Genomic DNA, 27,352 nt, shown 5'->3' on the forward strand with positions numbered 1-27,352 from the left:
ACAAAGTTTGTGTACATCAATCCACCAGAAAGCAAAAGTGTCAAGTATAGAATTTTCCACTTGTGGTATTATGTTTGTGTTTTTGTAAGTTTTATATTTTAGAGCATTTCAGATTTCAGATTTTCAGATTAGGGATATTCAACCTTTATATATCATCCACTCTGGCTTATGTATTGACCTTAATTTAAAAGTATTTTTCCATAAATGTGAGTTAACAGTGGCCATTTGACAGATACAGAATAAGTGATAAAGCAAATAAAAACAGCAAGAAAATCAAAGCATACTTCTGAGTTTTTAATAACTTTTGCTTGTGATGACCTTCTGTGCTCTGGAACTTCGGTTTTACATGAAATTAGAGCTAGAAAAAAAGAAAAATCTTTTGATTGGTATAATAAAAAAATACACAAACTAGAAATGAGCAAATATAAAATACATCTAATGTATTATAGGATATCTACCTATTGACAAAGAAAAAAAAAAAAAGCCCAAAACACCAAACCATATTTTCTTGAGGATAAATTCTTCCAGAAGAGCTCTCAAAAAACTATTAGCTTGGCCCTCATTTTGCAAATAATAGCATGGTTCTCAAGTGGAACAGGGTGATAATTTTGTTTTTGGCAGGGGGGTGGGGTGGGGGGAGGCCAGGGCTGGGTTTGAACCCACCACCTCCGGCATATGGGGTTGGCGCCTTACTCCTTGGAGCCACAGGCACTGCCCAGGGTGATAATTTTTACAAAGTAAATCTAAGTTGTTTTCCTACATGGAAAAAAATTGGAAATCTAAAATTCTAGTAACACTGGATTAAGATGAAAGGATAAGAAGGATAAAGATCCCTTAGCTTTATAATCCAAAGCATGCTGAAAACCAGTAATAAATTATATTTTTACTATGTAGTTTATCTTTTGAAATTCAATGCTTTAATAAAACATAGCTATTATACTATCTTATTTATTTTTGGACAAATAATTGCATGCCTACTATGTATCAGGCACTGGTCTACGCTATAGGGGTGGATACATCAATGTACAAAGTAAAGATCCCTGCCCTTGTACAGCTTACATTAAAAGAATTCATTCTTTTTTCCTCAAAGAAACTATAAAACTTATAAGGCCAGGGAAATCCACCCAAATCTGTGGATTTACTTCTCTACATTTAAAAAACAGAAAGTCACCATGAGCCAATGTTATGTTTTCCTAAATATTCTAGAGTTGTTAATATTCTGAAAATGCTGAGTATGAAATCTAAGTAGTGAGAAAATTAAACCAGAAGAAAGGCTGCCCTGTGAGGGACACAGGAAGACCTTGGGCAGCTAACACAGATGTAGCCAGAGCAACCAAGGAAGGGCTCCACAGAGGCCCATTCTGAACAGAACAGGTCATGGTGAATTTCAGCAACACACAGTTAAAACTGACAAGACATTTTCAGTGGGAGAAAAAAATGAGGAGCACAAAATACAAAGGAAATTAGCAAAAAGGAAAAAAAACTTAATTTCTAAAACTTTGGTAACTGATTTTAACACATACCCCAACCTACAAGCCTTGAGATGACCATCCGGGCTAGTCATGGCCACCCCTTGCACTGTGGCCCTCTCTACCTTTCTCTGCATCTTTACGTCCACCATTGGTTTCACAAGCTCTGACATCAATGCACAGGAGTTCGAATCGATAGCCTGGTCCCCTTATTAAAATAAAAATTCTCACAAAATCAATAGCAGTAGAATTTGTTTTTAAAAAAAGCGAGCCTAAGAATTAGTTGTTGTTTTTTTTTTTTAAATAAAATGCTATATTTTATGTCAGTGGTTCTCAACCTGTGGGTCACGACCCCTTTGTAACAATGAAAATACATCACGGCATTAGGAAGGTTGAGAACCACTGTTTTTATGTCTGATTCCCCAACAAAGTGCACAGCTTCCATTTGAACATGAAATTCAAAGTCATTCACAGCAGGTCAGCAGTCATCAGCTGTGTACTAGGCCAGGGCTGAGCTACAAAGTAAGAGCAGCCAATTTCTTTCCCCAGCTAACTGACCCTTTTTACACTGCTGTGTATTTTCATTTTGTTTGCTCATTCATTCACTGTGGCAAATATTTACTGAACTTGTAACCTGTGCAGGTGCTGCTTAGGGGCTAGGGAAGCTGCAGGGAACTGAGAGGGACAGGCCTCTGCTTTCCAGGAGGTGACATTTAGGTGCAAGAGGCAGACCAGGAGCAAGAGAGCTGGGACAGCAGTGCAGGAAGATCCAACAGGGCCAGGAGGCAGACTGGGGCAGGGCTGCGGGCCGGGTGGCTGGGGACACTTACTTCTTACGGTCCTTGTCTTTCCTCAGGTTGCTACAGGCTGGCAGAAAGGACTGGCTCTGGAATATCTCAGAGGTAGCTTTCCTTTTAGAGAAAGCAACTATTTCTTCATCCAAACATTTTCTCTTCTCTTCAAGTTTCATTCTCTCTTCTTGGTGAACTCTTTTAAGGTGCTCGAATTTGGCCTGCAGCTGGAAACACAAGTGCAATGCCGGCTCCTGACACAGCGCGGCAGCACGCGTGCAGGGACGCTCTCGGGCAGCCCGTCCTCCCAGTCCACACCGTCTACAGTCCCCGAAGTTCAGGCTTCTGATCAAAATTTACATATAAAACCGCCTCGGTAACTTTAATTTTAAATGAGTTCCCATGCAAAGAATGCTTGAACCCAATATAATAAAAGCCACAGCTTCATTTCTGAAAAAAACTGTTTTTAAAACATTTGACCCTTTTCTTGAGTTTTTATTTTCTCTTTACGCTTTCCCTACAAAACCTCTTACATAGTTTCTCAAATCTGTGGTCAATAAAAATAAAAGGCACAAAGTACAGAAGGAAAGTATCAAATGGGAAAAATAAAAACAAAACCTATTTTCCAAATAAAGATAATATGTACCAAACAATTATTAAAAACTGTACCGGTATACCTCAATAGAAAGCACATGTCAACTGTCAATTTACATAAAAGTGCATTATATTTTTCCACAGTCATTCAACTTATTAAAATCTAAAGAAATACTAAATTCAGAGAAACTTTATAAAAATACTCGCTGCAGTAGAATTTGCTCTATAATGGGAAAAACATCCTAAGTAACCAAGAAAAATAAAGTCAAAAAGTAAGTTTAAGCTAAAGACATTCAAAGCAGCTGTGGGAGACCAGCATGTGCCACACCAAACATGCAGGTCTCCTGAGCTGCAGGCATTTAAGAAGCAGCAGAGGCAGAGAGCCTTGGGCCTTCCCTCCCTCTGCCTAAAGGCACAACATGCTTTACAGAGACCAAAGGGGTCCTGCCCCTTCCCTGCTCTCCTCATGCCTGGGAGGATAAAGATTAACCACTATTAACCACCAAAGACAACTTTAAACCCTTTTCGGCCTAGGATGGTACCAGAGGAATCTTCCCTTCACTAGCCATTATCTGCTAGTTATTAATATTTCCCTTCCTCTTGTGTTGCTACCCCTAGAGACTCAAAAATCTTTTTCTTTTGTCTTGTCACTGCTCTAAAAAGTTTACTGCTCTTTGTCGAAGTTGCTATATAAGCTGGAATTCAAAGTCACCTATTGAGAAACACTCACTCTCTGTCTCCCATGTACATGTGAAATACACATGTTAATAAACTTCTGTTCCATTTAAGAACACGGCAAACACAGCGCTCATTCCAACTAAGAACCTCTGGGAGTTGTTCTTGCTCTACACTGCCATTAAAATAAGTTTTGCAAAAGTTTATAGCATTGCATCATGAGATTTCTTTTGTTAAGTGAAAAAAAACAAAAAACAGAAGTAAAACAAATATCTAAAGGACACATTTCGGTAAAATTTCATTTCCTTGGGACTAAAAATCATTTTGATAAACCATAGGAGGGGGAATGACGTCATCTTGGATGTCAACTTGGAGGCAGGCAGGCCTGTGTTTGACTTTATTTTGTTCCCCAATTTAAGGAATGTCCTCTACGGATCATAGAAGGTGTATTTTTTCAAAGCTATGAAGGGTATAAACCTCTGGAAACAAAAGATTAAAAAAAAAAAGCTTTAAGAAAATCAAGATAGAAAGGGAAGAAAAGATAATGTATTTAACCTTCTTACCAGGATTGATGCCTGGGGCACTGAGTAAGCATTAAGTAAATATCAGTAATTGTTGTTAATACAAAAAAGAAGGATCTCTCCAACAGCTGCTGGTGGTAGCTAAGACCTTGCCAGCACCACCACAGCCATTACCAAAGCCACACACACACACACACACACACACACACACACACACACGTGCCAGAGGTTCCGTGTAAGCAGCAACCCGCCCTCCAGGGTCCCTTTGGAGCTATGGGTAAAGCCAGAAAAGCAGCCAGAAAAGCAGCCTGCAAGATGGAGTCTGAGAAGCTAAGCTGAAGCAGCAAAGCTGACTTAGTCTGCTCAGCCTTCCCCACACACCATCCATGATTATCTAGTTAAAATTTCACCATGATTTGGAAGGGTGTTTCTCTCAGGAAACTCTCAACAAAGTAGTCACACCATTTTGTAATTTTGGTAGAGTAAAGGTTACTTTGATGATACGATGTTTTCTCTGATGATTCTCTTACATATTTTGTTAAAGTAAAAATCACCTTTCTGTTGTTTAAACATTTTGCATTATTAGAATGGAGACTACTTTGATGTCACTTCCTATCAGATAAAGTTAAAATGTTCTACATTGGTTTCCCTGTATTTCATTATATTGTAACTGAGGCAGAACAGAATTGCGAGGCTGTTCTCTGTGCTCTACAGCATTGCCGGCCTTCTGACAAATAAAGCTTGTTGGGACCTAAACCCTGTCTTTGCATATTGGCTGACAGTGACAGGAGCCTAAGTCCGTCTTTGTCTGGTAACATGTGCTTCTCATCTTTCTATCCCAGCACCTAGCACAGCATTCATTCAGTGCTGCTCATGGAAGAATTCTGAAAGATGTGCAGGAACTAGTCATGAGATGAAACACACATGAAATTATACATCATGCAAGTTCAGAGTCCGGCTACAAGGAACAAAGTAAGTGGGCCTGGTTTTGAGAGAGGATAGCCGAGAAGGGTGAGGTCTAGAAGAACAGGTCTTCTCAAGGAGACCACAAGGATACACATGCAGGGTCCTCTCCACTGTGACTCGGCTCTTGAGAATTTGTAAACTTAACTTCCTGAAACTTGGAAATTTCCAAGTTCTGTGAAATCCTATAGTTCTGTAGGGGTGGGAATAGCATCTCCCACTTGATTCAAACTGGCCAATGAGAAGGGTACCTGTGGGGTGGAACTTTTTGACTGTCAATAAAAAGGGAAAGACCAAGGCAGTCGGGGAGCGTGGCCATTCGGAATTCTTCTATGCCGTAAGCTCCCGGCTGGTGAATAAAGCCCTTCCTCTTATAAACGTGGTGTTTGGGTGTTCTTTCTCTCCGTTGGGCCTTGTCTTCCTGCAACAGTTTAACTGTGGCTTACCTTGGGGGAGGGAGGTGAAGGTATGGACTTAACACAGGCTCCATGTGTATTAGCTATGTGCCGTGCCTGCCAACAACACTAGCACAGCATCTGGAATCTATATCATAAAAGATAACTTTTTTTTTTGGTCATCTGGTCTGGTCGGATAACCCTGAGATTAATACAAGCATTTCGGTTTAGGCAGCAACCTAATATTCACGTAAAACACGAGGACCTAAGAAGCCAGTCTCTCAGATCACCTGCGGTGTGCAACCACTGGCCCTGTGCTGGGTGGCCCCCGCTTCCCTCCAGCCCAGCCCTGCGTCAGACACTGTACAAGACAACAGTCTATATCGCCTTGTCAGTCCTCACTGGCACAGTTGTTGTCTTTGACTATTTCACCTGGTAATCTGTTGTTGTAAATAAACTTCCACAGTGTTATAATGACATGCACCCTCCACCTAAAATAGAGCTCTAATTCTGTGGAAGTACTGGAAACAACGTTGCCCTCCTCCCATGATACGGAAGGGTAAACCCAGAGTGGGGAATAGGGAACAGAGGAAATGCCTGAAGTTTTCTGACTCTTTAAAACGTCCCCTACTCTTTTTGGAAATTGAAATCTGGATTTATTAGCCTTGGGCGGTGGTGAGAGGTAAGGGAGTGTTTTTCCTTCTTTGGCTACAGAAGGGGGGCCCTGAGGCAGGTGCCTGGCTGACTAGTTGAGTGCAGGTGCAAGCTGCAAATAGGCCTCCAGGGTGGGCAGAGGTCACTGTTTTGTTTATTAGAAATGAGGCATTAACTGTAAATGAATGACAAAAGTCCCTCCCTTTTAAAAGCTTCATGTTTCTGCTAATGTGCAGGAAAGACTGGAATCAGGAATAGTCCAGCATTTTTCCTCCTTTATAGGCAAAGTAATAAATTTTGCTTCCTGTCTTCTCAAAAATAAAAAGACGCCCCTCCCAAACAAGGACCTAGTATCTGGAAAAGATGGCATATAATAGTTGAGAAAATACTTCATTAAAAATCAGAGGCTCAGGGTAGAAACTAAACTCCAGTTTAATACGCTTTTATAATAACATGTTCCACATATGTAATAAGTTGTCCTCTGAGCCAATGAGTCTCTGACAGGCTTAGATTTCAAAGGGAGACAAGGTTGAAACAGATGATTAAGTAAGGCCTTTCTAACCTACAATGCTTTTATTACAGATGCCATTTCAGAGAGACAATAGTTCCTTAGCATTTGCTTATTTATATAATTTCTGCTTTAAAAAAGGGGTGTGTGTGTATGTTTTAAAGGGTGGGCCTCCCTTAGCTGTCATTCAAATTAATGACACTAACAAAAAAGGAGAGGGAGAGAGGGAGCACCCCTGAAGAGTGGCAGAGGAATTGGGGGGTTTGGTGGGGGTGAGGCCTGGAAGGGAAAGACAGGGGCAGGGATATGCAGACTGAAGTACCTTTAAAGAATACATCGTTCAGGAGATGGACTAAAAGTTCCAGGAAAAGTTCAAAGAGGAAAACATTTAGAAGGAAGGGATGGGGAAAAGGGTATGAATGTGACTATTATTCATATGATGCAGTCTGCAGCTATTGATAGCAATCATCTATTCCATTCATTCTTGGCTCCATTATTCCCTACGACAGGCAGTTAATTCAAACATGTTTTCAAATATTCAAAAAATTTTAAATAAGGGATCTTCTGAGTTGTTGATAATTAGTCACCAATTCTTTTAGTTTAAGTTGCCAATATGGTACCATAGTCTCCCCTTATCCACAGGGAAGGCATTCCAAGAGTCCCAGTGGATGCCTAAATTCTCAGATGGTACCAAACCTGTATATACTATGTTTTTCTAAATGTACATATCTATGATAAAATTTAATTTCTAAATCAGGCACAGCAAGAGATCAACAAAAACTAATAATAAAATAGAACAATTATAACAATGTACTGCATAAAAGTTATGTGAATGTGGTCTCTCTTTCTCTCTCAAAATACTTTATCATCACATTTCGGACCTTGGTTGACCACGCGTAACTGAAACCTCAGAAGGTGAAACTAAGCATGAGGCAGAACCGCTATACGATGGCTGTATCATCTGTAAACACCCCTTCTGAGAACAGCGTGTTTCATTACTCAATGGTCCTTTTAAAAGTATCTGTTTTTAGAAATTAGAATCCAATGCTGGAGAAAACATTTCTTCTTATTGAGCTGGGTGCTCTGTGCTCACTGTGGTCCCTTTTCGCCTTGCCTGCCTAGAAGTCAGAGTCCAGCAAATGTGTTCACTTGAAAGTTCCCTCAACCCAAGGCTCTGAGTTGCTCATCTGTGCAAGCCCCTTCTTACCCTGTATTATATAAAGCTCCTGGTTTCCTCGCATTTGTAGCTGCATGTTTTTATTGTAAATCATCCAAAATACTTTTTGGAACTAAGGTATAAATGTTAAATGAAATAAATTATACCAAGAAATAGACCAACATATAAAATTGGGAAATAGTAATACCTTGATGATGGTCATATAATTGGAGGGATAAACTCTTGTAGTGGGTAAGGCTTATGGCATATCAGAAATCTGTGTCACAGATACTATGTAACATGCCTCGTTAGTTCATCTCGGATTATCTCAATGAAGGTGTACAGAACATAACATGTCGACAATATTTGGAGACCTCACTCATTCTGTGTGTCTCTCTAGTCATCTAAAGTTCACATACTATCATCTAAGTGCACAGCATTTTATTAAGCTAACAAAGTATAAAAATCCAGATTTATACAAAAGATAAATGAAGGGGTATTTGTGTCATAACAATATTGACAAAGATGATTTCAATAACAAAGTCCTCTAATACAGAATTAAATAATGTTTTGGGTGGCGGCGCCTGTGGCTCAAGGAGTAGGGCGCTGGTCCCATATGCCAGAGGTGGCGGGTTCAAACCCAGCCCCGACCAAAAATAAATAAATAAATAAAATAAAATAAATAATGTTTTGGGTGGTACCCTTTTATTAGTGACTGCCAATATCATATGGATATAAATAACTTCAAAATGTCAGCAGCCAAGTGACATTTTAGGTGACTAATTGCCCCCAATTTACCTGGAAAAGGTCTGGTTTATACCTACCTGTTGTTTCAGTATAATTACAAATGAGCCTCCACTCCCCCTACAACCAAACTAATCAACATCACAAATTTTAGTCTCCTCGGTCCAGCAATGCTCAGGGACTGGATGCCCTTCACCAGGTCAACTGGCTCGAGCAGGACCGGTGCTGGCATCACAGAATGAAACTGGTCACGAGGTGCCCTATAATATTAACTCACCAGGTCCCTGAAATCTACTGTCTCTAAAGCTGCATATTTAAAAGTTTAGAACTCTTGTGACTTTGGTGGTTGGTGCCATGGCTTTAAATTAGTTTCATCATTTAATACATACTCTTAACAAAAAAAGCACTTGAACCATAAAAATAAACAAAATCTACAAACCATCAACTGTCAAATATATTTATCTTTTTCTTCCCAACCATTTGGCCTCCCTGAATTCTCCTTTTAACTGAATTCACCTTTTAAATAATACACATTCAAATAAAATATTCTTATGTGGGATTTTAAAAATAAAAAATTAACTATAAACCACTTTTATTCTCTTTCTTCTCCTTGATAAACCTAAATCATGACACATGAGAGAGAAACTTCCAAAAAAGAGTTCTGCTCTACTATGGCCTTAAATATGAATCTAACAATTAAAAGAAAAATCATCATTCTTCTTTCATACTTACCACAACTTTTTCCATAACATTTATATTTAAAAATAACTCCAAATTAGAAACTATTCTTGAATAAAAAAGAAGAAACTAAGGTCGAGTGCAGTGCCTCATGCCTGTAATCCTAGCACCCTGGGAGACGGAGGTGGCTGAATTGCTTGAGCTCAGGAGTTGAACACCAGCCTGAAGAAGAGCAAGACCCCGTCTCTACTAAAAATAGAAAAACTAGCCTGGCGTAGTGGCAGATGCCTGTAGTCCCAGTGACAGGGGAAGCTGAGGCAGGAGCACTGCTTGAGCCCAAGAGTTTGAGGTTGCTGTGAGCTATGATGCCATGACCCTCTAACCAGGGTAACAGAGTGAGACTGTCTTAAAAAGAAAGAAACAAAGAAATTTATAGAACAGGTAAATTCATAGAGACAACAAATAGATTACAGGAAAATAGGGGCTGAAGAAAGTAAGAAATGTGGAGTTATTAATGGCTGCAGTTTCTCTTTGAAATGATGAAAATGTTTTAGAAATAGATAGTGGTGATGGTTGTACAATATTGTGAATGTAATTAATGCCTCTGAATAGTTATCTTTAAAAATGGTTCAAATGACAAATTTTATGTACATTTTGTCATAATACAGGTATTTTAAAAACTAAAAAAAGGAAGAAACTAAGTACAACATCCAAATGCAATACGTGAAATGTGATCGAATCCTAGTTCAAAACAAAAACAGAAAAATCACCAAACAAAAAAGAAACAATGAAGGACAAGACCATCTTGGGGCAAGTGGAAAAATACAAACACAAACTGGAGATTGGGTAAGATTATAGCATTCCTATTAATTTTCTCAGGTGTGGGGAAGGACACAAGACCCTGTATTTTCAACTTTTCTGTTGTTTGAACTTTTTTTTTTTTTTTTGAGACAGAGCCTCAAGCTGTCGCCCTGGGTAGAGTGCCATAGCATTACAGCTCACAGCAACCTCCAACTCCTGGGCTCAAGTGATTCTTCTGCCTTGGCCTCCCAAGTAGCTGGGACCACAGGCACTTGCCACAACGCCCGGCTATTTTTTAGTTGCAGCCATCATTGTTGTTTGGCAGGCCCAGGCAAAATTCGAACCCGCCAGCTCAGGTGTATGTGGCTGGTGCCTTAGCCGCTTGAGCCACAGGCACCGAGCCTATCTTAACTTTTTAACAGAATTTTATCATCATAATTCAAATTATAAATAAATTAGTAGATTACTACTTTTACAAAACAATTTCCTGTAGAGTTCATTTAAATAGCAAGTACAGGGCGGCGCCTGTGGCTCAGTGAGTAGGGCGCCGGCCCCATATACCGAGGGTGGCGGGTTCAAACCCAGCCCCGGCCAAACTGCAACAAAAAAATAGCCGGGCGTTGTGGCGGGCGCCTGTAGTCCCAGCTGCTTGGGAGGCTGAGGCAAGAGAATCGCAGAAGCCCAAGAGTTAGAGGTTGCTGTGAGCCATGTGATGCCACGGCACTCTACCTGAGAGCGGTACAGTGAGACTCTGTCTCTACAAAAAAAAAAAAAAAAAATAGCAAGTACAAGTGTACTTAAAATAATAAATTTGCAAAATTAAATCACAGATGACTCTTCAGGAACTCTCATATTATCCAGTTTCTCTTTATATTAACATTTCTGTCTTCTGTTACCAATTCCCTTTTGCAGCAAAATGACCGTCATTCGAAATGTGGCTGTTTATTTCAAAGTCACTTAGCACCAATTAGTACCATAGGTCTATAGAAAATAGTTTACTTCAAAACTAGAAGAACAACTAGAACCAAGTTTACCTCAAAACTTAAAGAACTAGAACCAAACAAAACTATGGAAGTTCATTGGTGATACTTCCCTGTGCCAGGGCTATCCCAAGGTCCTAGAGTCCATCCAACTGCATTCGGAAAAGCTGAGTTCAAACGCAAAGGAAAGTGCCTTCCCAACCCTCAAGGCAAACAACTGCCCCAACGATTCTCAAAAAAGGCTTTATCAAGCCAAAGCAAAAACGTTTAAGGCTCACAGTGAAGATATTTAAAACACTTCTTGGTACCCTAGTCTAGTACAAGTCCTTGGTAAATCACTTCTAAGGGAAGGTTTACTCAAAAGACCAAAATTGTAATTTGATTTCAAATGATACATTTAAGTCTGTATTCAAAGACAACATGTTAAAATAGCTACATTTTAATGACAAGTAGGCTACAAAAGCATCTCCACTAAATTCTTGGAATAAACCTCCCAAACTAATAAAATACCTAAAAAATAAATGGAAATCACATCAAACCAGCATACTTGCCTCTCTCTCTGCTTCTTTCAATATGGCTTCTTTCTCTTTGACCCGCTGCACAAACATCTGCTTCATTTCCTCTTCCTTCCTCTGACGTTCACCATGGAATTCATGTCTTTTGGCTTCATAAGTCTCTTGAACACTAAAAAAGGTATTTGTGTTATTTTTCTGTGAAAAAATGATGTAATCAACTTGCAAAAATATAGTAAGTCTTCACTTAACATCCTGGTAGTTTCCTGAAGACTGCAACTTCAAGTGAAGGGATGAGACCAGTCTTCCCAGCCAGCCTTCCCATTAGGTAACTGATATAAACGAGAATTAAGTTCCTGTCTGATCATAGAAACATCACCACACTTCTAAATAAAGACCCAAAACACTTCTAATATTAAACATTGAAATAAATGTGAGCTTTACCTACATTTCAGGAAGATTAATAAAGTAAGATTAATTATTTACCCAACTTTCAGTGAATCAGTAAGGGATGGCAACTGCAGTGGTGGTGAGTTAAATCAGCAAATATTTGCAAAGGAAAAATTGTAAGAATTACTTCCTACCACGGTCCAGTTCAAAAACAAATAATAATAGGGTGGTGCCTGTGGCTCAAGGAGTAGGGCGCCAGTCCCATAGGCCGGAGGTGGTGGGTTCAAACCTAGCCCCGGCCAAAAACCAAAAAATAAACAAACAAAAAAAAAGAAAACATAGACTCTAGTTTGAGTTCTTTGAAAAAAAAAAAATAAATAAACAAATAATAATAAATAAAACTGGCTTGCTGAGTGCTTTTGTACTGCATCATTTATTGTTGTACATTTGTTGTTTATTGTATACTTAATGAGTTTTTATTTTACAATAATGCATATTTATTCATTTTCCAACCTGCTTATGCTAGTGCAGGGTCAAGAGTGGCTGGAGCATATCCCAGCAGATCAGGGTATAATGCAGGAACCAGGCCTGGGCCAGGGGCCATCCCATCATAGGATGCACTCATACCCACCCACACTCATGCAGACTGGGACAGTTTAAACCCCCCAGTTCACCAAGAGTACACACCTTTGGGATATGGAAAGAACCTGGAAAACCTTAAAAAAAAAAAACATGGGAGAACATGCAGACTACACAGACAGCAGCCCCAGCTGGGAATCCATTCTTTTTTGTCATCAGCCTTATAACAAAACAATATTGAACAAGAACAACGTTATTCGAGCACCTGTTCTATGTCCCATGTTAGGCCTTATACGTGTAACAGCAACCCAAATGTGAAATCTCCTATAGCCTGAGATAAAAACCACAGTATTATAGCTAATACAGAACACTAGAGTTTTGAAGTCTCTGTGGTGGCAACTCTTTCACAAAAAATATTCTCATTTCACCCCAAAACTTTTTCTCTTTCAATCTTTTGTTAACTAGAATCACTGTGTCTAGAAGTCTTGAAGTCATCCCTGACTCTTTCCTTACCCGTATCTCTGTTACCAGCCTGGGCAATAGAGTGAGACTCTGTATCCTATAAAAAAAATTTACAAGGCCATTTCAAGAAAAGATACTTGCATTACCTTTCAAAAGGTAGTAAAGCAACTCTTTAGATCTGGAAAGAATGGTTCATAGAGTTAGTATAGGCAGTCCCCAGGTCACAAACAAGATACGTTCTGTAGGTGTGTTCTTAAGTTGAATTTGTATGTAAGTTGGAACAGGTACATTTACCTATTACCTGTAATAGCCTCTGTTCGTAAGTGCAAGTTGTGGGATGTTTGTAATTTATGTATTATGTATGAATCTGTCATGTAAAACTAATGCAGCCATTGTTTATAAGATCATAAATTTATTAAATGAAAATGAAAACATTTTCTAGCCAGGCGTTGTGGCAGGCGCCTGTAGTCCCAGCTACTCGGAAGGCTGAGGCAAGGGAATCGCTTGAGCCCAGGAGTTGGAGGTTGCTGTGAGCTGTGTGATGCCATGGCACTCTCCCGAAGGCCATAAAGTGAGACTCTGTCTCTACAAAAAAAAAAAACATACTCTCTTCTGAGCATAAAAGTAGCTTGCTATTATGAATATTTAATGCCAGAAAATATTTAATGCCAAAATACTACTATAGTTGTAAATCTCACAAGCAAAGTTAAAAATCAAAGAGGAAGAAAAAAAATTCTCAGATGCTCATGTCATCAAGGAAAGTCCTTAAGCCCCTTCACTTGAGACCTGTTTGTGTTTCATGCACAGTTCTAAAAAACCTAGTGAGTTTTTCCAAATGTACTGTGAACTTTATAAAGTTAACTACTTATCTCTTAAGAGTAGCAAGGTCACAAAATTGTACTGTGTCAAATCCTTAAGCAACTCTAAAATACTAGAGAGATCTTTTTGAAGCTATGGGTCCCACACTTCACCTGCAGTGATTCTGTATTCAAATGTTAAAGGTGATTATGGAAAAGAGATTAGTTATGCTAGTCTGAAATTATTAAATATTGGGATTTAAAGTTTTATAACAGCAAGTTTCAAATGGTTTAAATAATGAATACAAAAATGTTAAGATCAGTTACTTAAAACTGTAAGAGTATAATGCCACTTAAGTGGACCTCTTGATAAGCACTTGATCGGTGTTGGTAGTTTAGGATACCAAGTATGGCTCAGCAGAACCATTCAGTCAAATGAAAATGGAAAAATAAACCGAAGGTCTGGCAAAGAAGAGGGCTGGAAAGTGTGGAGAAATAAAGGTCACCCTGACAGATTCATGTAACTTTTTAAATTGCTAAATCGATGTAAAGACAGGAAAAAGTGTTTGGGCTTTCTCTCCCATGGCCTTGGCTATGGGACAAGATGAAGTTGTCTAGGCTTTCTTCCCATGGGAAAGCGCCATGTATTCCCAGGTAGCCATAACTGTGTGCAATGAGGTCATGCTTGTGTAACTGCTGCTTGGCATGCTGCCACTTTTGTTCCCCTGGGTATGAAGGTGCACCTTTCCCTTGCGTGGCGGATTGTGGATCACAGATTGTGGTGTGTAATTTAGCTTCCAGAATGCTAGGAATTAGGGCAGACCTCCCACGTAACTTAGCTCACCAGCCACCCGTGATCTGAATAAAGCTTGAGTTTCTCTCCTGTCTGGCCGAATTAGCACACTGGCATTACAACAGATATAAACTGAGAAACAGATTTTACGTGCCAACCAAATTATAGTGACTACTAAATTAAGTGAGTAACATTCCCCAGAAAACAGAATGTAACCTTTAGAAACTATAGAAAATAAAAGCTTCCTAATATATCAGGTATACTGAACTATAAAACACTTATCAAATCATTTATTCATGAATGAGAAAGCACCAGAAGAGACATTTTGCCTCAACTTGACCCTAGAAGCTCAGAAATTCAGAAGTCCCTGCCCTGAAGGAGAGCAGGCGGAAGGGATGAGACCTGCAAGCACAGACCTAGCTCCCCCTCTCTAGCTTATCTTTTGCAAGCAGCTTCCAGCCAGCCACTGCTCCCTTCCAACTGAACCCTAAACTAAAGAATCTCTCTTTCTCATTTCCCACTTTTCATCTGATCAGAGTGAGCAGGTGCTTCTCAAACTGAAGAAATGCTCCATAAGGCAATGTGAGGGGCAACAGCTTCCAGAATGCCCTCCAGCTATCCGTCTCCTCTGGTTCTATTATCCTGCTTCCTCTTGGGAAGCTACCTCTTCCCCATGGAACGCAGTCTGGTGGGACAATTAGGTTCATGCCTGTTGCCACATAAGAGATGGGTACATGACCTAAGTTGGGCCCACAGGACACCCCCTTAACTAACCTATGAATTCTGAGCAGTGAATAAAGAAAGCTGGCAATGGTTTCAGTTCATTCAGTCCGTTCCCAAAGCTGAAATGAAGCTGGTTTCTGCCCGTTGTAAGCCTTTCCCTGAGCCTCTATCCCTTCCAATTAAACACAGAGTGGCCTTCGTTGTTTTCAAGGAACTGTAAAGAAGTGGTGCCTCTGTCCCTGGCTGAACAGCACCAGCTCCCTCTTTGTAGACACCCTCTTCACAGGCTTCTGAGACACCACCCTGCTGGCTCTCCTCTTCCTCCTCCACCCCACCCTGCTCAATCTTTCTTCCCTGCTCCTCCAGCTGCCAAATGCTAGTGTGACTCCAGGCTACTGCTGAGGCACCTTTCTTTCCGGATGTGCTTCTCACTCAGGGGAGTCTCCGCTATACTCCTACCTTCAATTAACCATTTAAATGCCTATGACTCTTGTTTCCCTTTGGCCCAGAATTGCTCCTCTGAGATAAAGATAAATATAAGTGCTTAATTGACACTGTCACTTGAATGTGTCAGAGGAAACTCAGAGTCCACAGGTCCTGTGCAAGCTTCCCGTCTCCATCGTGCCTACCCCTGCAGCCTAAGGGAAAAGCTGAGCCTCCTTTAGCAACCCCCATCTTGATGATGCAGTGACCATCCTCCTAGCCATGAAAGGAGACCTTCTAGGGTCCTGCCTTTTTACCTGCTTATATCCAACAACTGCTAAATTCTTCCAATTTCACCTTCTAAGTATCTCTCAAATATGTCCAGCCCTCTTTATTTTCATTGTTATCACTTTAGTACAAGAAATACTCTCCTAACTGGATTCTCTTAAGCACCTGTGCACACCCCTTCAATATCTTCTTCACATTGGAGCCAAGAGGGCAGTTTAAAATGCAAATATAATAACTGCTTCTAAATGACTCTGCTTTCCCCTTAGGACAATGACCAAATCCTCCCCGGAGGCCCCCTGCTCTCTCAATCTCAGGCCACTGCCCCAGCCCCATGGAGCTCCAGCACTCCTCTTCCAGTGCTACACATGCCCTCACCCTTGTCTTCCTGGCCTCTGCTTCTGTCTTGCTCTGTATGTTCCAGGTTATTACAGCTCTCAACAGTCATTGCCTCAAAGGAGTCTTCCCTAATTTTCCCACAGTGCACATGGTCTACTTGTCTTGCAGTGCACACTCCATAGGCTGTAGTTTACTATGTTTAATTTGGGGGCCTCTCCTACAAGAATGTAAACTCCATCAGAGACAGTGTTAAACCCCTAGCACTTAGCTCAGAGACTTGCAAAAAGTAAACATTTATAACATACTTATTATTTTACCTAGTATTATTCACTGCTAACTCCCCAATTACTCTTCCAGCCTTAACTTTCCCCTAAGCTATGACTGGGCATGGTAGCTCACACCTGTAATCCTAGCACTCTGACAGGCCAAGGCAAGTGGATTGCCTGAGCTCAGGAGTTCGAGACCAGCCTGAGCAAGAGCAAGACCCCCGTCTCTAAAAATAGCCAGGCGTTGTGGCGGGCACCTGTAGTCCCAGCTACTTGGGAGGCAGAGGCAAGAGAATCACTTAAGCCCAAGAGTTTGAGGTTGCTGTGAACTGTGATGCCACAGCATTCTACCAAGGATGACATAGTGAGACTGTCTCAAAAAAGGAAAAAAAAATTAAACAACTTTACCCTAAGCTCCAAATATATCTATGTAATAAGCTACCCAAACTCTTCATATAAGTATTTAATAAACAGCTTAAATTTACTGTTTCCAAAACCACTCAATTACCAAATCCACCCCCTTCCCATCCTGCTCATATCAGTACAGATCACAAGTCACCCCATTTATCAGGTCAAAACAGTGACTCAAGTGATCCTTGAGTTCTCTTACCTATACATCCCATATCCAAACCAATCCATCAGAGTCCTACTGACTCTAACCTCAAATACATACCCTAGACATGCTTCTCAGCCTCCATAACACCACCCTTGTCCACGTCTCCACCTTCTCAGGCCTGCACCACTGAGGCAGCCTCCTAATGTGGTCTCGCCACCCTCACCCCTCCTCACAAGGGGCCAGAGCGTCCTCCTCCCACCCCCACACAGGAACTCTACAAAGACAAGGTCCTGTCTGACTCCACAGTGTTGGTATCCTCGGTGACCAGCAGCATGCCCAGAAGAAGGAAGACAAATAATATTTACTTCCTAAATGACTGAAAAATTTAAAATAAATTTCCAGGCTCTATCTTTATAAATTCTGAACGTGCCTTTCTTAATCAGGTGACTGCAGGTGGCTGACACTGAATCCACTAGGCAACCCGGACCCCTCTCCTTCAAGAGGCCTTTGGAGGCACCTCTCACCCAGGACCCTCGTCTCCTCCCTGCAGAGACCTCTGACTTTCTCTGAGACTTGGAAGAAATGAGAAGTGAAACCTCCTGTGGGAAATACTGGGGAAGTCAACTCGAGATGATTAATCTTCAATGAAGATAATATAATGACAAAAAAAATCATCATTTAACCAGAATGACTGGCCCACAACCAGAGCACAGCATGCTTGAATTTGGTGTGTGAGTGTGGGAGGGTACATACAACTCATAATTTACTATGCTACCAGAACCTAAAACACTAAATCCATACATTTAAAAAGCTTAAAAATTCAACTTAATTTGGGGGCGGCGCCTGTGGCTCCACGGGTAGGAGGGCACCAGCCCCATATACCGAGGGTGGCGGGTTTGAATCCAGCCCTGGCTAAACTGCAACAGAAATATAGCCAGGCATTGTGGCCGGCACCTGCAGTCCCAGCTACTCAGGAGGCTGAGACAAGAGAATCGCTTAAGCCCAGGAGTTGGAGGTTGCTGTGAGCTGTGACACCACAGTACTCTACCAAGGGCGATAAAGTGAGACTCTGTCTCTTAAAAAAAAAAAAAAATTCAACTTAATTTATAAGTCTTCCAAAAGATCATAGGAAACAGCGGCACTGATTTTGATGTGCTTCCTCTTTTGTGTTTATTCTGGAGCAAGTGCTAACAGCCAGCGAAGATGCTGAAATGAAACAGTGCAATAGAAAAGGAATCCTCAGTCTTGGAGTTTAAAATAGCCTTTGCCCAAGGATCTCGTGCTTTTCTCCATGCAAAAACTGTTCTGGAATGCCACGTCAAATCAGATTTACTGTAGTACGTTAAGGACCACAGTTTCATGTACTCATGTCTTAACAAAAAAAAAGTCAGAAATCTAGCACCATATAAAATTGTCAAGGAAATCTATAATGACATTTAATACCCTTTATCATAGAGCAAGGTCTGTAGGTTCTACAGTTCTTGTAACGATGCTATAATACTATGAGAAACAATCTAATCTCTGCCTCTCCACAAGTACTCTCCATTTTTCCTTTACAAGTTTCACTCATTTCGAAACTCTCACAGGAGAAAAACCAACAGACATTGCTTTAATTTATAGAATATGACTCATGCTCCAACTATCTTTTCTTTCTTTTACAATTTCATCTATCTCATGTAAATACAAAATAAATCCAAACAATGAAGTTTCTTCCTTCAGGTCGTCCCATCAACATGTATTGACACGGGGGACTTCAGCCATCTATTCTGCCCTCTACATAACTCCTTCTGAGTCAGACAAAGGCTTAAAGACCTTTTAAGAGCAAAAAGGTGTCAAGTGATTCAAGAAGCATGATGATTAGTCTTTAACAAATGATTCTACTTCATGGTTTGGGGAGATTTCTGAAAAACAAATCCCCCCAAATCCTGGATATACAAAACCACACAGTCTTAATGCCCCCCACTCACCTGACAGGCTTGTCCTCAGAGCCCATGTCTGTGAAGCCCATCTCCTCCAGTTTGCAGCGCCTGTAAAGCTCATAGTGGCGAGTGTGAGTTTGCTCACGCAGGTCCTCCATGTTTGTGCAAATGAGCATCTCCCGCAGCTTTATAAAGTCACAGTGGTTTTCATTTTCCACTAACCAGGAAAAATAAGAAAAAAGCTACAGTGGTTTTTAGCTCCTGGCACACAATTAGTACTTATTGAATGAACAAATAAATGAAAATGCATGTGAATGTAACAGTTAAATAATAAAATGCTTATTTTACACAAATAAGCAAACAAGAAACTCTTGCATTATATACACTGCATTATGGGAAACATTAATTAAAAAACCAAGAGATATGCTGTAAATGTAGTAGCCAATGGATAAACGGGAAATAGCAATGAAATGCAATTTATTATGTTAACTATATGCTCTTCCTATTTCACTAATTACTTTGCTAGAAGTTTACAAACCATTCTCAGAACATTTCACATAGTGCTGAAAAAGAGTACATAACATTACTTCACTGAAACTTCAAATTAGTAAATTCTGCAGACTCAAGGATACCATCTGTGCATACTATAATTATCAAATTCATTTTAATTACATTTATGATCCTATGTTAGGCACTATTCAAATTTAGCGAACATACTTTCGTGGTCCTCCTTCTATGCTTATGGTGACCAGAGAGCCATAAATAAATAGTCCTGAATACAATTAGTCCTAAGTACTATTACTACTTTTATATTTTTTATACATTTAAAAATGTTACATTTTTCTCAATATTTTTCATTAATTACAAAATTTGTCAATTTTTAAAATGGATCATTTGCAAAGAAGTACCAATAGGGTCCATTCCCCATTAATTTGTATCTTGAGTAAATGAATCAGATAGTGCTAATTACTTACTTCCCTATAATGCTAGACATAATCTAAATGTCAAGTGGACTTAGCTGACTGGGTTGCTTTGGAAATAGTTGGCAGTACTTTGATTAGTAAAAGTATATAAATGTACAGGATGGTTTATTGTGCCCTACAATGAAGTAGTAATTAGTTTTTATATCATGGTTAAACACTACTTTTTATACTCAAATTTTGGTCAAAATTGCCTCATCAGTGCTCCCCGGCTTCTGACAGTTGGGGAACCTGGAGAGGCCATCTGCAGGGGCATAACGAGAGAGTGAGGAGACTCTGGCCCATGGACTCAGGCTAAAATAGTATATAGCCAACTCCTCTGACAGCCAGTCACAACCCAAAATAATGCAACCCTGTGATCACTAGGCCACATATATTTCTGGTCATCATTTTTCTCATTTACCTTGTACAATACCCCAAGGGTACTGGCGAGCTTTGACCATCTTATTTCCGACTTTCACCTCATCCATACTCCCTACCACAGCAAATGGCAATTGTCCCTAAAAAGGAAGCACAGTATCAATCATATCTTCTCACAGCAACATGATAACCTACTAGCTAAAAAAAAAAAAAAAAAACTTACATAATTATAATAGAGAATAATTTATTAAATAAATCTATACAAAATCAAATGATCAGCTAAGCAACAGATTTTAAGATTTGGCAGTAAATATGTGCTAATTCATTATTCTACAAATGTCTTTTTTTTTTTTTTGCCTATAAAGAAAATTATTTACTGAGTATCCCCCACATGTAAGGCACTATGCTAGAGGGAATTAAAAAAAAAAAAAAGAATTTTAGTATAGGTGTGATTTTCCTCAGTATAACCTTTACCCAAAATGACAAAGATAATGAATGTTGAGGAAATTACCCCCCACACACATACACTGCATATATAACATATATATAACTACAACATAGTGTAAGTATATACCTATATTTAATATTTATCTATATGTAATATGAGTATAGATGCATGTTACTAATACAAAGTGACATATAAAGTCCGAAACTTACTAATACAGTAAATGCCTTAGAAATTGCGAGCAGTGAGAGATCACGAGGAACAGGAAGATACCAGCCACACCAGCCCAGGAAGAAAGGGACTTAGATAGATGAGCAAAGGGAGAAGAAATACCTTAGGGAAGAAGATTCTGAACAAAACGCAACAGCTAGGTTCAAGGACAAGGGTCTGTCTGAAGTTGAGGATTAATATAAGAGAAAAGTCTACTTTAAGAAGTGTAAATACTATATTTAGTACTTAAAAATTGACATTATTTTTTTTGTTTGTTTGTTTTTGAGACAGAGCCTCAAGTTGTTGCCCTGGGTACAGTGCCAAGGCATCACAGCTCACAGCAACCTCCAACTCCTGGGCTCAAGCAATTGTCCTGCCTCCACCTCCCAAGCAGCTGAGACTACAGGCACCCACCACAATGCCCGGCTATTTTTTGGTTGTAGCCGTCATTGTTTGGCGGGCCTGGGCTGCATTCGAACCCGCCAGCTCAGGTGGTATGTGGCTGGCACCTTAGCAGCTTGAGCCACAGGTGCCGAGCCAACATTATTTAGTTTCTTAATTGCACCTTTGTGAAAAATTACTCTAGGAAATCACAGAAATAAAATCAGATATAGAAACAATTTAACATATAGGAATTAAGATCCCTTAATTTACATTAGTCAGTTTTTACTGATTTAGATTAGGTAAATCTTGATATAAATGGGGTATGAAAAATCAGAAAAGGAAAAGGAAACAAATGGAACGAGCAGTTACTGAAAATCACTGTTAGACATTTAACAAAGGTTATATCATTAATCCTCACAATACCCTTAATATAGGTATTAACCTAATTTTATGTCTATGTTAACAATGTCAGAAAGGTTTAATAACTCCAATAGAACATATAGTTAAATTTGTCTGCCTTCAAAACCCAAGATCCTACAAAACACAACCAAGAAATCTGTTAACTTAAAGAAAGAAAAGGAAAGAATTTAGTCATCTTCAATTATATTACACTAAAAGTTACACAAGTATTTAGTATGTGCATGTGATAACATAAGAGAGAAAAGAGCATAAACATTAACACCAGCCCAAAGACATCTCTTTAAAGATTTTAAGACTCTAAAGCATCCCAAGGAAGGCTATAATGTCTTGTTTTTAAAAACAGGATAGAAAGGCACCTTTCTAAGACAAACAAGTATGGTTCCCCAAGAGGTATAAATAGATCACTTTATTTAAGTGAAAGCAGAGTAGAAGGGAAATATGCTGAGAAATACATTCTCATAATACTTTTTCCAACTCAATAAAACATTTCTCACACTAGAATTTCTGAACATTCACCTTGTTGAAGTCTTTTTGGAAGACACAGTGGAAGTATATTAGTACATTAGCAGCAATGTGACTCATAAGTTATGGTTTTATTTTCACATGCAAAACAATCAATATTCAACTAGCAGCTCACGTTCATGGCAGCATTCATCCTAGCAACAGTGTCATCATCTGTGGGGAACTGGTAGATCTGGACACCATTGCTGACCAGTTCACTCATGATCTTGATCTTAAACTTCTGTAATTCAGTTTTGGAAATTGCATCTGCTTTGGCAATCACTGGTATAATGTTTACCTATGAAGAATAAAGAAAAATACAGTGTCCTAAATAAAGATTTGTTTTTCAATCCTGCAGTTTTTTCACTCAAAATCATTCTTTCTCTTACAAGAAATTTCCTTGGTCTAGGTCAGGGGTTGGCAAACTACAGTCTATCTCACTACCTGTTTTTATGAATGAAGACTTCCTGAAACACCATAAGCCTATCATTTATGCAAGGTCTGGAGCAGCTTTCACACTGCGGCAGCAGAGATGAGGCACTGCCACAGAGGCCACAGGGCCTGTGAAGACTGATATGTTTCCTGCCTGGCCCTTTGCAGAAAAAGTCTGCCAACCCCTGAGTAGGGTAATCCTTGGCGGTCACTGTCTTCTTCATAAGCCCCTTACACAGCCATTCCTGTAGGTGCTGGCCTTACAGTAACAGCTTTACAAAAGTAGAACTCTTATACGATAAATCTTTCATTTGAATTTAGGTTTAGAAATCTCACATTTTCTTCTCTCTCCCTCCAAGTCTCTTATAATTCCATCACACACTTAATAAGTAAAATGTAATAAACAGTATGCTGAAAATGTCACAAACCAATGGACAGGAGAAGGTCAGGGACATGTTAAAATAAACTGTCCCTGGGCCAGGCATGGCAGCTCATGCCTATAATCCCAGCACTCTGGGAAGCTGAGGTTGGTACATTGTCTGAGCTCAGGAGTTTAAGACCAGCCTGAGCCAGAGCGAGACCCCATCTCTAAAAATAGCCAGGCATTGTGGTGGGCACCGGTAGTTCTAGCTACATAGGAGGCTGAGGCAAGAGAATCACTTGAGCCCAAGAGTTTGAGGTAGCGGTGAGCTGTCACGCCACTGCACTCTACCCAGGGTGACAGCTTAAGACTCTTGTCTCAAAAAAAAAAAAAAAAAAAAAGAGTGCCATTAAAAAAAAAAAAAAAAGAATTTTTGTTTAGCTATCTAAGCACTAAGTGATTAGGGTAATTAATCCCTTGGCAGAAGGATTTCTGCCTCTTTTTTTCAGCACTGATTCTGGCCCCACCCGGGCCCCATAGTAGAGACTGCTAACAGATGGCAGAGGAAGGAAGAAACTGTTCTAATACAATCAAAAAGTGTTCATGATGATTGGGGCGGCACCTGGCTCAAAGGGGTAGGGCGCTGGCCCCATATACCGGAGGTGGTAGGTTCAAACCCAGCCCCAGCCAAAAACTGCAAAAAAAAAAAAAAAAAAAAGTGTTCATGATGCATAGCATCCATTCCTCAGTATTATTTAAAGTCCTATCACTGACAGACAGGAAAAGACCTGGGATCATGAATAATGACTAATTGTAAATTAGTACCGAGAGATTAATGTTGCCACAAAAGAACGATGTCTTCACAAACTTGGGATTGGTGGTGTTTTGATTTTTTTTTTTTTGTTTGTTTGTGTGCTTCTAATCAAAAACCTTAGACTAATCAGTCACACATATTAAGAAATGAGACCATATATAATTTTCAGGATAAAAGTAAAAATTGTAATTCCTATTCTATTCTTTTCTCCTCTCCAACTTCACATATTTCACATTGATTCAATATGTATATTGAATTTATCCATCTTTCATATGTTCCAAAGGAGACATGGATTTTTCCAACTATCTATGAAGTTAATGGCAGAAAACTTCCAACAAACATGAGTACACGGCTTTCATTTTAAATTAGTCAAAGCACATAAACATTTTGGTGCCAAGTCTTTGGTTTCTTTATACAGTAGAAGCTCCACAGTTGACCACCCCCCAAAATCAACCACTTCCTTAAGTTGGCCTAATTTTCATAGACTAGACATGCACCACACGTATATATGAGAATAGTAGGCCTAGTTCCTTACGTTGACCACCTCTGTATGTTGACCAGTTTGTTGCAGTCCCTTGGGTGGTCAACTTACAGAGGGTCTACTATATATACACTCAGTCAGTCAATAAATTATTCCAAGTTAATAACATAATTAGCTCCACAACAAAGTGTAGTTTGTTGGATGCTCACCAATGTTTTGCATGCCTATACATTTTACATATCACATGCATGATATAATATTACTTGATTTAATCCTCTCTAGATAACAGTAACCACTTTTTTTTTTTTTTTTGTAGAGACAGAGTCTCACTGTACTGCCCTCGGGTAGAGTGCTGTGGCGTGACACGGCTCACAGCAACCTCTAACTCTTGGGCTTACGCGGTTCTCTTGCCTCAGCCTCCCAAGCAGCTGGGACTACAGGCGCCTGCCACAACGCCCGGCTATTTTTTTGTTGCAGTTTGGCCAGGGCTGGGTTTGAACCCGCCACCCTCGGCATATGCGGCCGGCGCCCTACTCACTGAGCCACAGGCGCCGCCACAGTAACCACTTCTTACTGGATGTCCCAAAAGTTGGCCACATAGGAAAAACTGTAACAATGGATATCTTTGGAACATGTTGGCAGTGAGCGGGAGACAAGACTTTGTATGTATGTAGAGAGGTGGTCAACATGTAGAGAATATTTAATAAATATTTTGCAAAATTTTGTAATGAATATTTTATAAGTAAAGGCACCTTTAGCTACAATTCCCTCTTTTCCCCTATGTGTGTTGACCTCGGATGCTCTATATTTGCAAAACTCTCTATTTACAAGGATGAATTTAATTAATTTTCATGTTTGCCCCTTAAAGTGGGTCTTCTCTCCAGTTTTTACTTTGAAGTAAGGAATCTGAGGCTCAGAGGACTAAAGAAACTTGCCCAAGATCAAAGAGCTAATAAATGACAGAGCCAATTATTTTTTTTGAGACAGAGTCTCAAGCTACACCATGGGTAGAATGCCATGGTGTCCCAGCTCACAGAAACCTCAAACTCCTGGGCTTAAGTGATTATCTTGCCTCAGCCTCCCAAGTAGTTGGGACTACAGGCGGCCGCCACAAGGCCCGGCTATTTTTTTGTTACAGTTGTCATTGTTGTTTAGCTAGCCTGGGTTGGGTTCGAACCCACCAGCCTGGGTGCATGTGGCCGGCGCCATAACCACTGTGCTATGGGTGCTGAGCCTTGTTTCTTTAACAAATATGAGTTTCCATATAATCAAACTCAACTATGAAAATAACTGGCTAAATGGTTAGAACATGTGATTACATCTGATTAGAAGAACAGACAATAAGCTCTATCCTAATCCTAACCCTACTCAAAAGTAAACCAATCTACATGCCAGAGCTTCCCTAGCAAGCTGTCATGTATTCCATCCTGACTTCTATAGAGAAAGCAGCAGCATCCAGAATCTTTTTGCATTCTGAACCCTACCCTGTAAAATCAGTAACTTGAATTACAAAATCTGCCCTCTCTCACACCATTAGACATTATAGGAAAACTAGAGATGTTTTTAAAGTATAAGATAGTTAAGTAGTGTTTAACCATATTTTTAAACAAACATAAAAATCTGAAGTGAGTTTACTTGTGGGTATTTTTTTATAGCTCTTTGAATTTTTATATAGCTCCTTCACTGAAAAATTCAAAATAGGTTTTTTTCATGCGGTCCAAATTAAAACCGTGATGAAACATAAGAACTTAGCATTTGTCAGTGAAGGTCTTCCTCTTGCTTAATAGTGTCATAAAGTATAAATATAATTATAAAAAAATGTAGAAAATATCCATCTTCTGGTATGCAATTTAATCACAAAAAAGGAAACTAAAATTTTACATTAATGTTTCTTCTTTGCATGTCATCTTCCAAACTGAATTTCTCTGGAAAATAAGCTAAGATAGAAACTTAACATACGTTTTAAAGATGCATAAAATCTACGTTACAATATATATACAATATATATGCATAAAATCTACATTACTATATATATATATATCTACGTTACAATAGATATATAAAATATGGTAAAGATATTTTAATAGTTCAAAATAAACATTAAAGTATCATTGGTTGATTCTTTTCCTAAACTCACCTTGCTGTCAAGGTTCTTCATGGTTAAGAGATCAAGTGTCTTCAGAGAGTGGCCGGTTGGTGAGATGAAGTACAGGCACACGTGGATTCGAGAGTCATGGTAGCTATAGAGACAGCGCTTAATCTTCAGTTCTTCTTGCAGATAGGCCTCAAACTGGGCATCTATGTAGTCTACTATTGGTTGGTAGCTGAAAAATAGTTAAATATTTAATACGATATCTCTGTGCTACCTTAATAAGATATTTGTATAACTCCTAAAGTTTGAGGCCTGTATTTTCATCCATTAATGAAGTTACTGTCTATGCTTAATAGATAATTTTAGTGACAGAACAATGCACACAGCATGCGCACACTGAGGTAGCATGGATGCTCCTCAACTTACAGGAGGGTCACCTCCCAATAATGCCACCGTAAGCTGAAAATATTATACATCAAAGATGCGTTTAATACCCCAATAAACTCATTGTTAAGTCTAAAAATCATTAAGCTGAACTGCCACAAGTCCAGATGTTTTGCCACTTACAATGGAAGTTTATTGGGAGTTATGTCCTAAGAACCCATCATAAAGTTGAAAATCGTAAGTTAAACTATCGTAAATTGAGTACCATCTGTACTTCAAAACCATCAGGACAACGTGTGCTTGAAATGGCATTGAAATTATGTTAATTCTTTCCCACATTCATTCAGACTCTGGGATAGTTTCTGACAAAGGTTCTCACAATTGCCAATTAGATGACTAGTCTAATTTGTAACCAAACTAGTACACAGCAGATTATTTAACTGAGAAAGGCATGGGTACATGTATCGATAACTTAAAACATATTTAAGTCAAATTCCATAAGTTCTTGCCTCTTA

General features: G+C 39.5%; 1 protein-coding gene across 4 annotated transcripts in view; it reads right to left on the reverse strand.

Moving 5' to 3' along the window:
- Positions 1-279: 279 nt before the first annotated feature.
- SEPTIN10 (septin 10) overlaps positions 280-27,352 on the reverse strand; it is a 74,496-nt gene continuing 47,423 nt past the window's right edge. For 3 of the 4 annotated variants that reach the window (XM_053588122.1, XM_053588124.1, XM_053588123.1), the window contains 7 exons: positions 26,499-26,685; positions 22,410-22,571; positions 20,357-20,453; positions 19,022-19,190; positions 11,481-11,613; positions 2,300-2,487; positions 280-358 (listed from right to left, as the gene is read on the reverse strand). In XM_053588122.1, coding sequence (XP_053444097.1) covers positions 343-358; positions 2,300-2,487; positions 11,481-11,613; positions 19,022-19,190; positions 20,357-20,453; positions 22,410-22,571; positions 26,499-26,685 — 952 coding nt within the window. In that variant the 3' untranslated portion in view covers positions 280-342. Of the gene's footprint in view, positions 359-453; positions 1,678-2,299; positions 2,488-11,480; positions 11,614-19,021; positions 19,191-20,356; positions 20,454-22,409; positions 22,572-26,498; positions 26,686-27,352 lie in introns of those variants that run through there. The other variant, XM_053588125.1, reaches the window with a different exon arrangement.

This window comes from Nycticebus coucang, chromosome 4 (assembly GCF_027406575.1).
Source record: "Nycticebus coucang isolate mNycCou1 chromosome 4, mNycCou1.pri, whole genome shotgun sequence".
Taxonomy (NCBI): domain Eukaryota; kingdom Metazoa; phylum Chordata; class Mammalia; order Primates; family Lorisidae; genus Nycticebus; species Nycticebus coucang.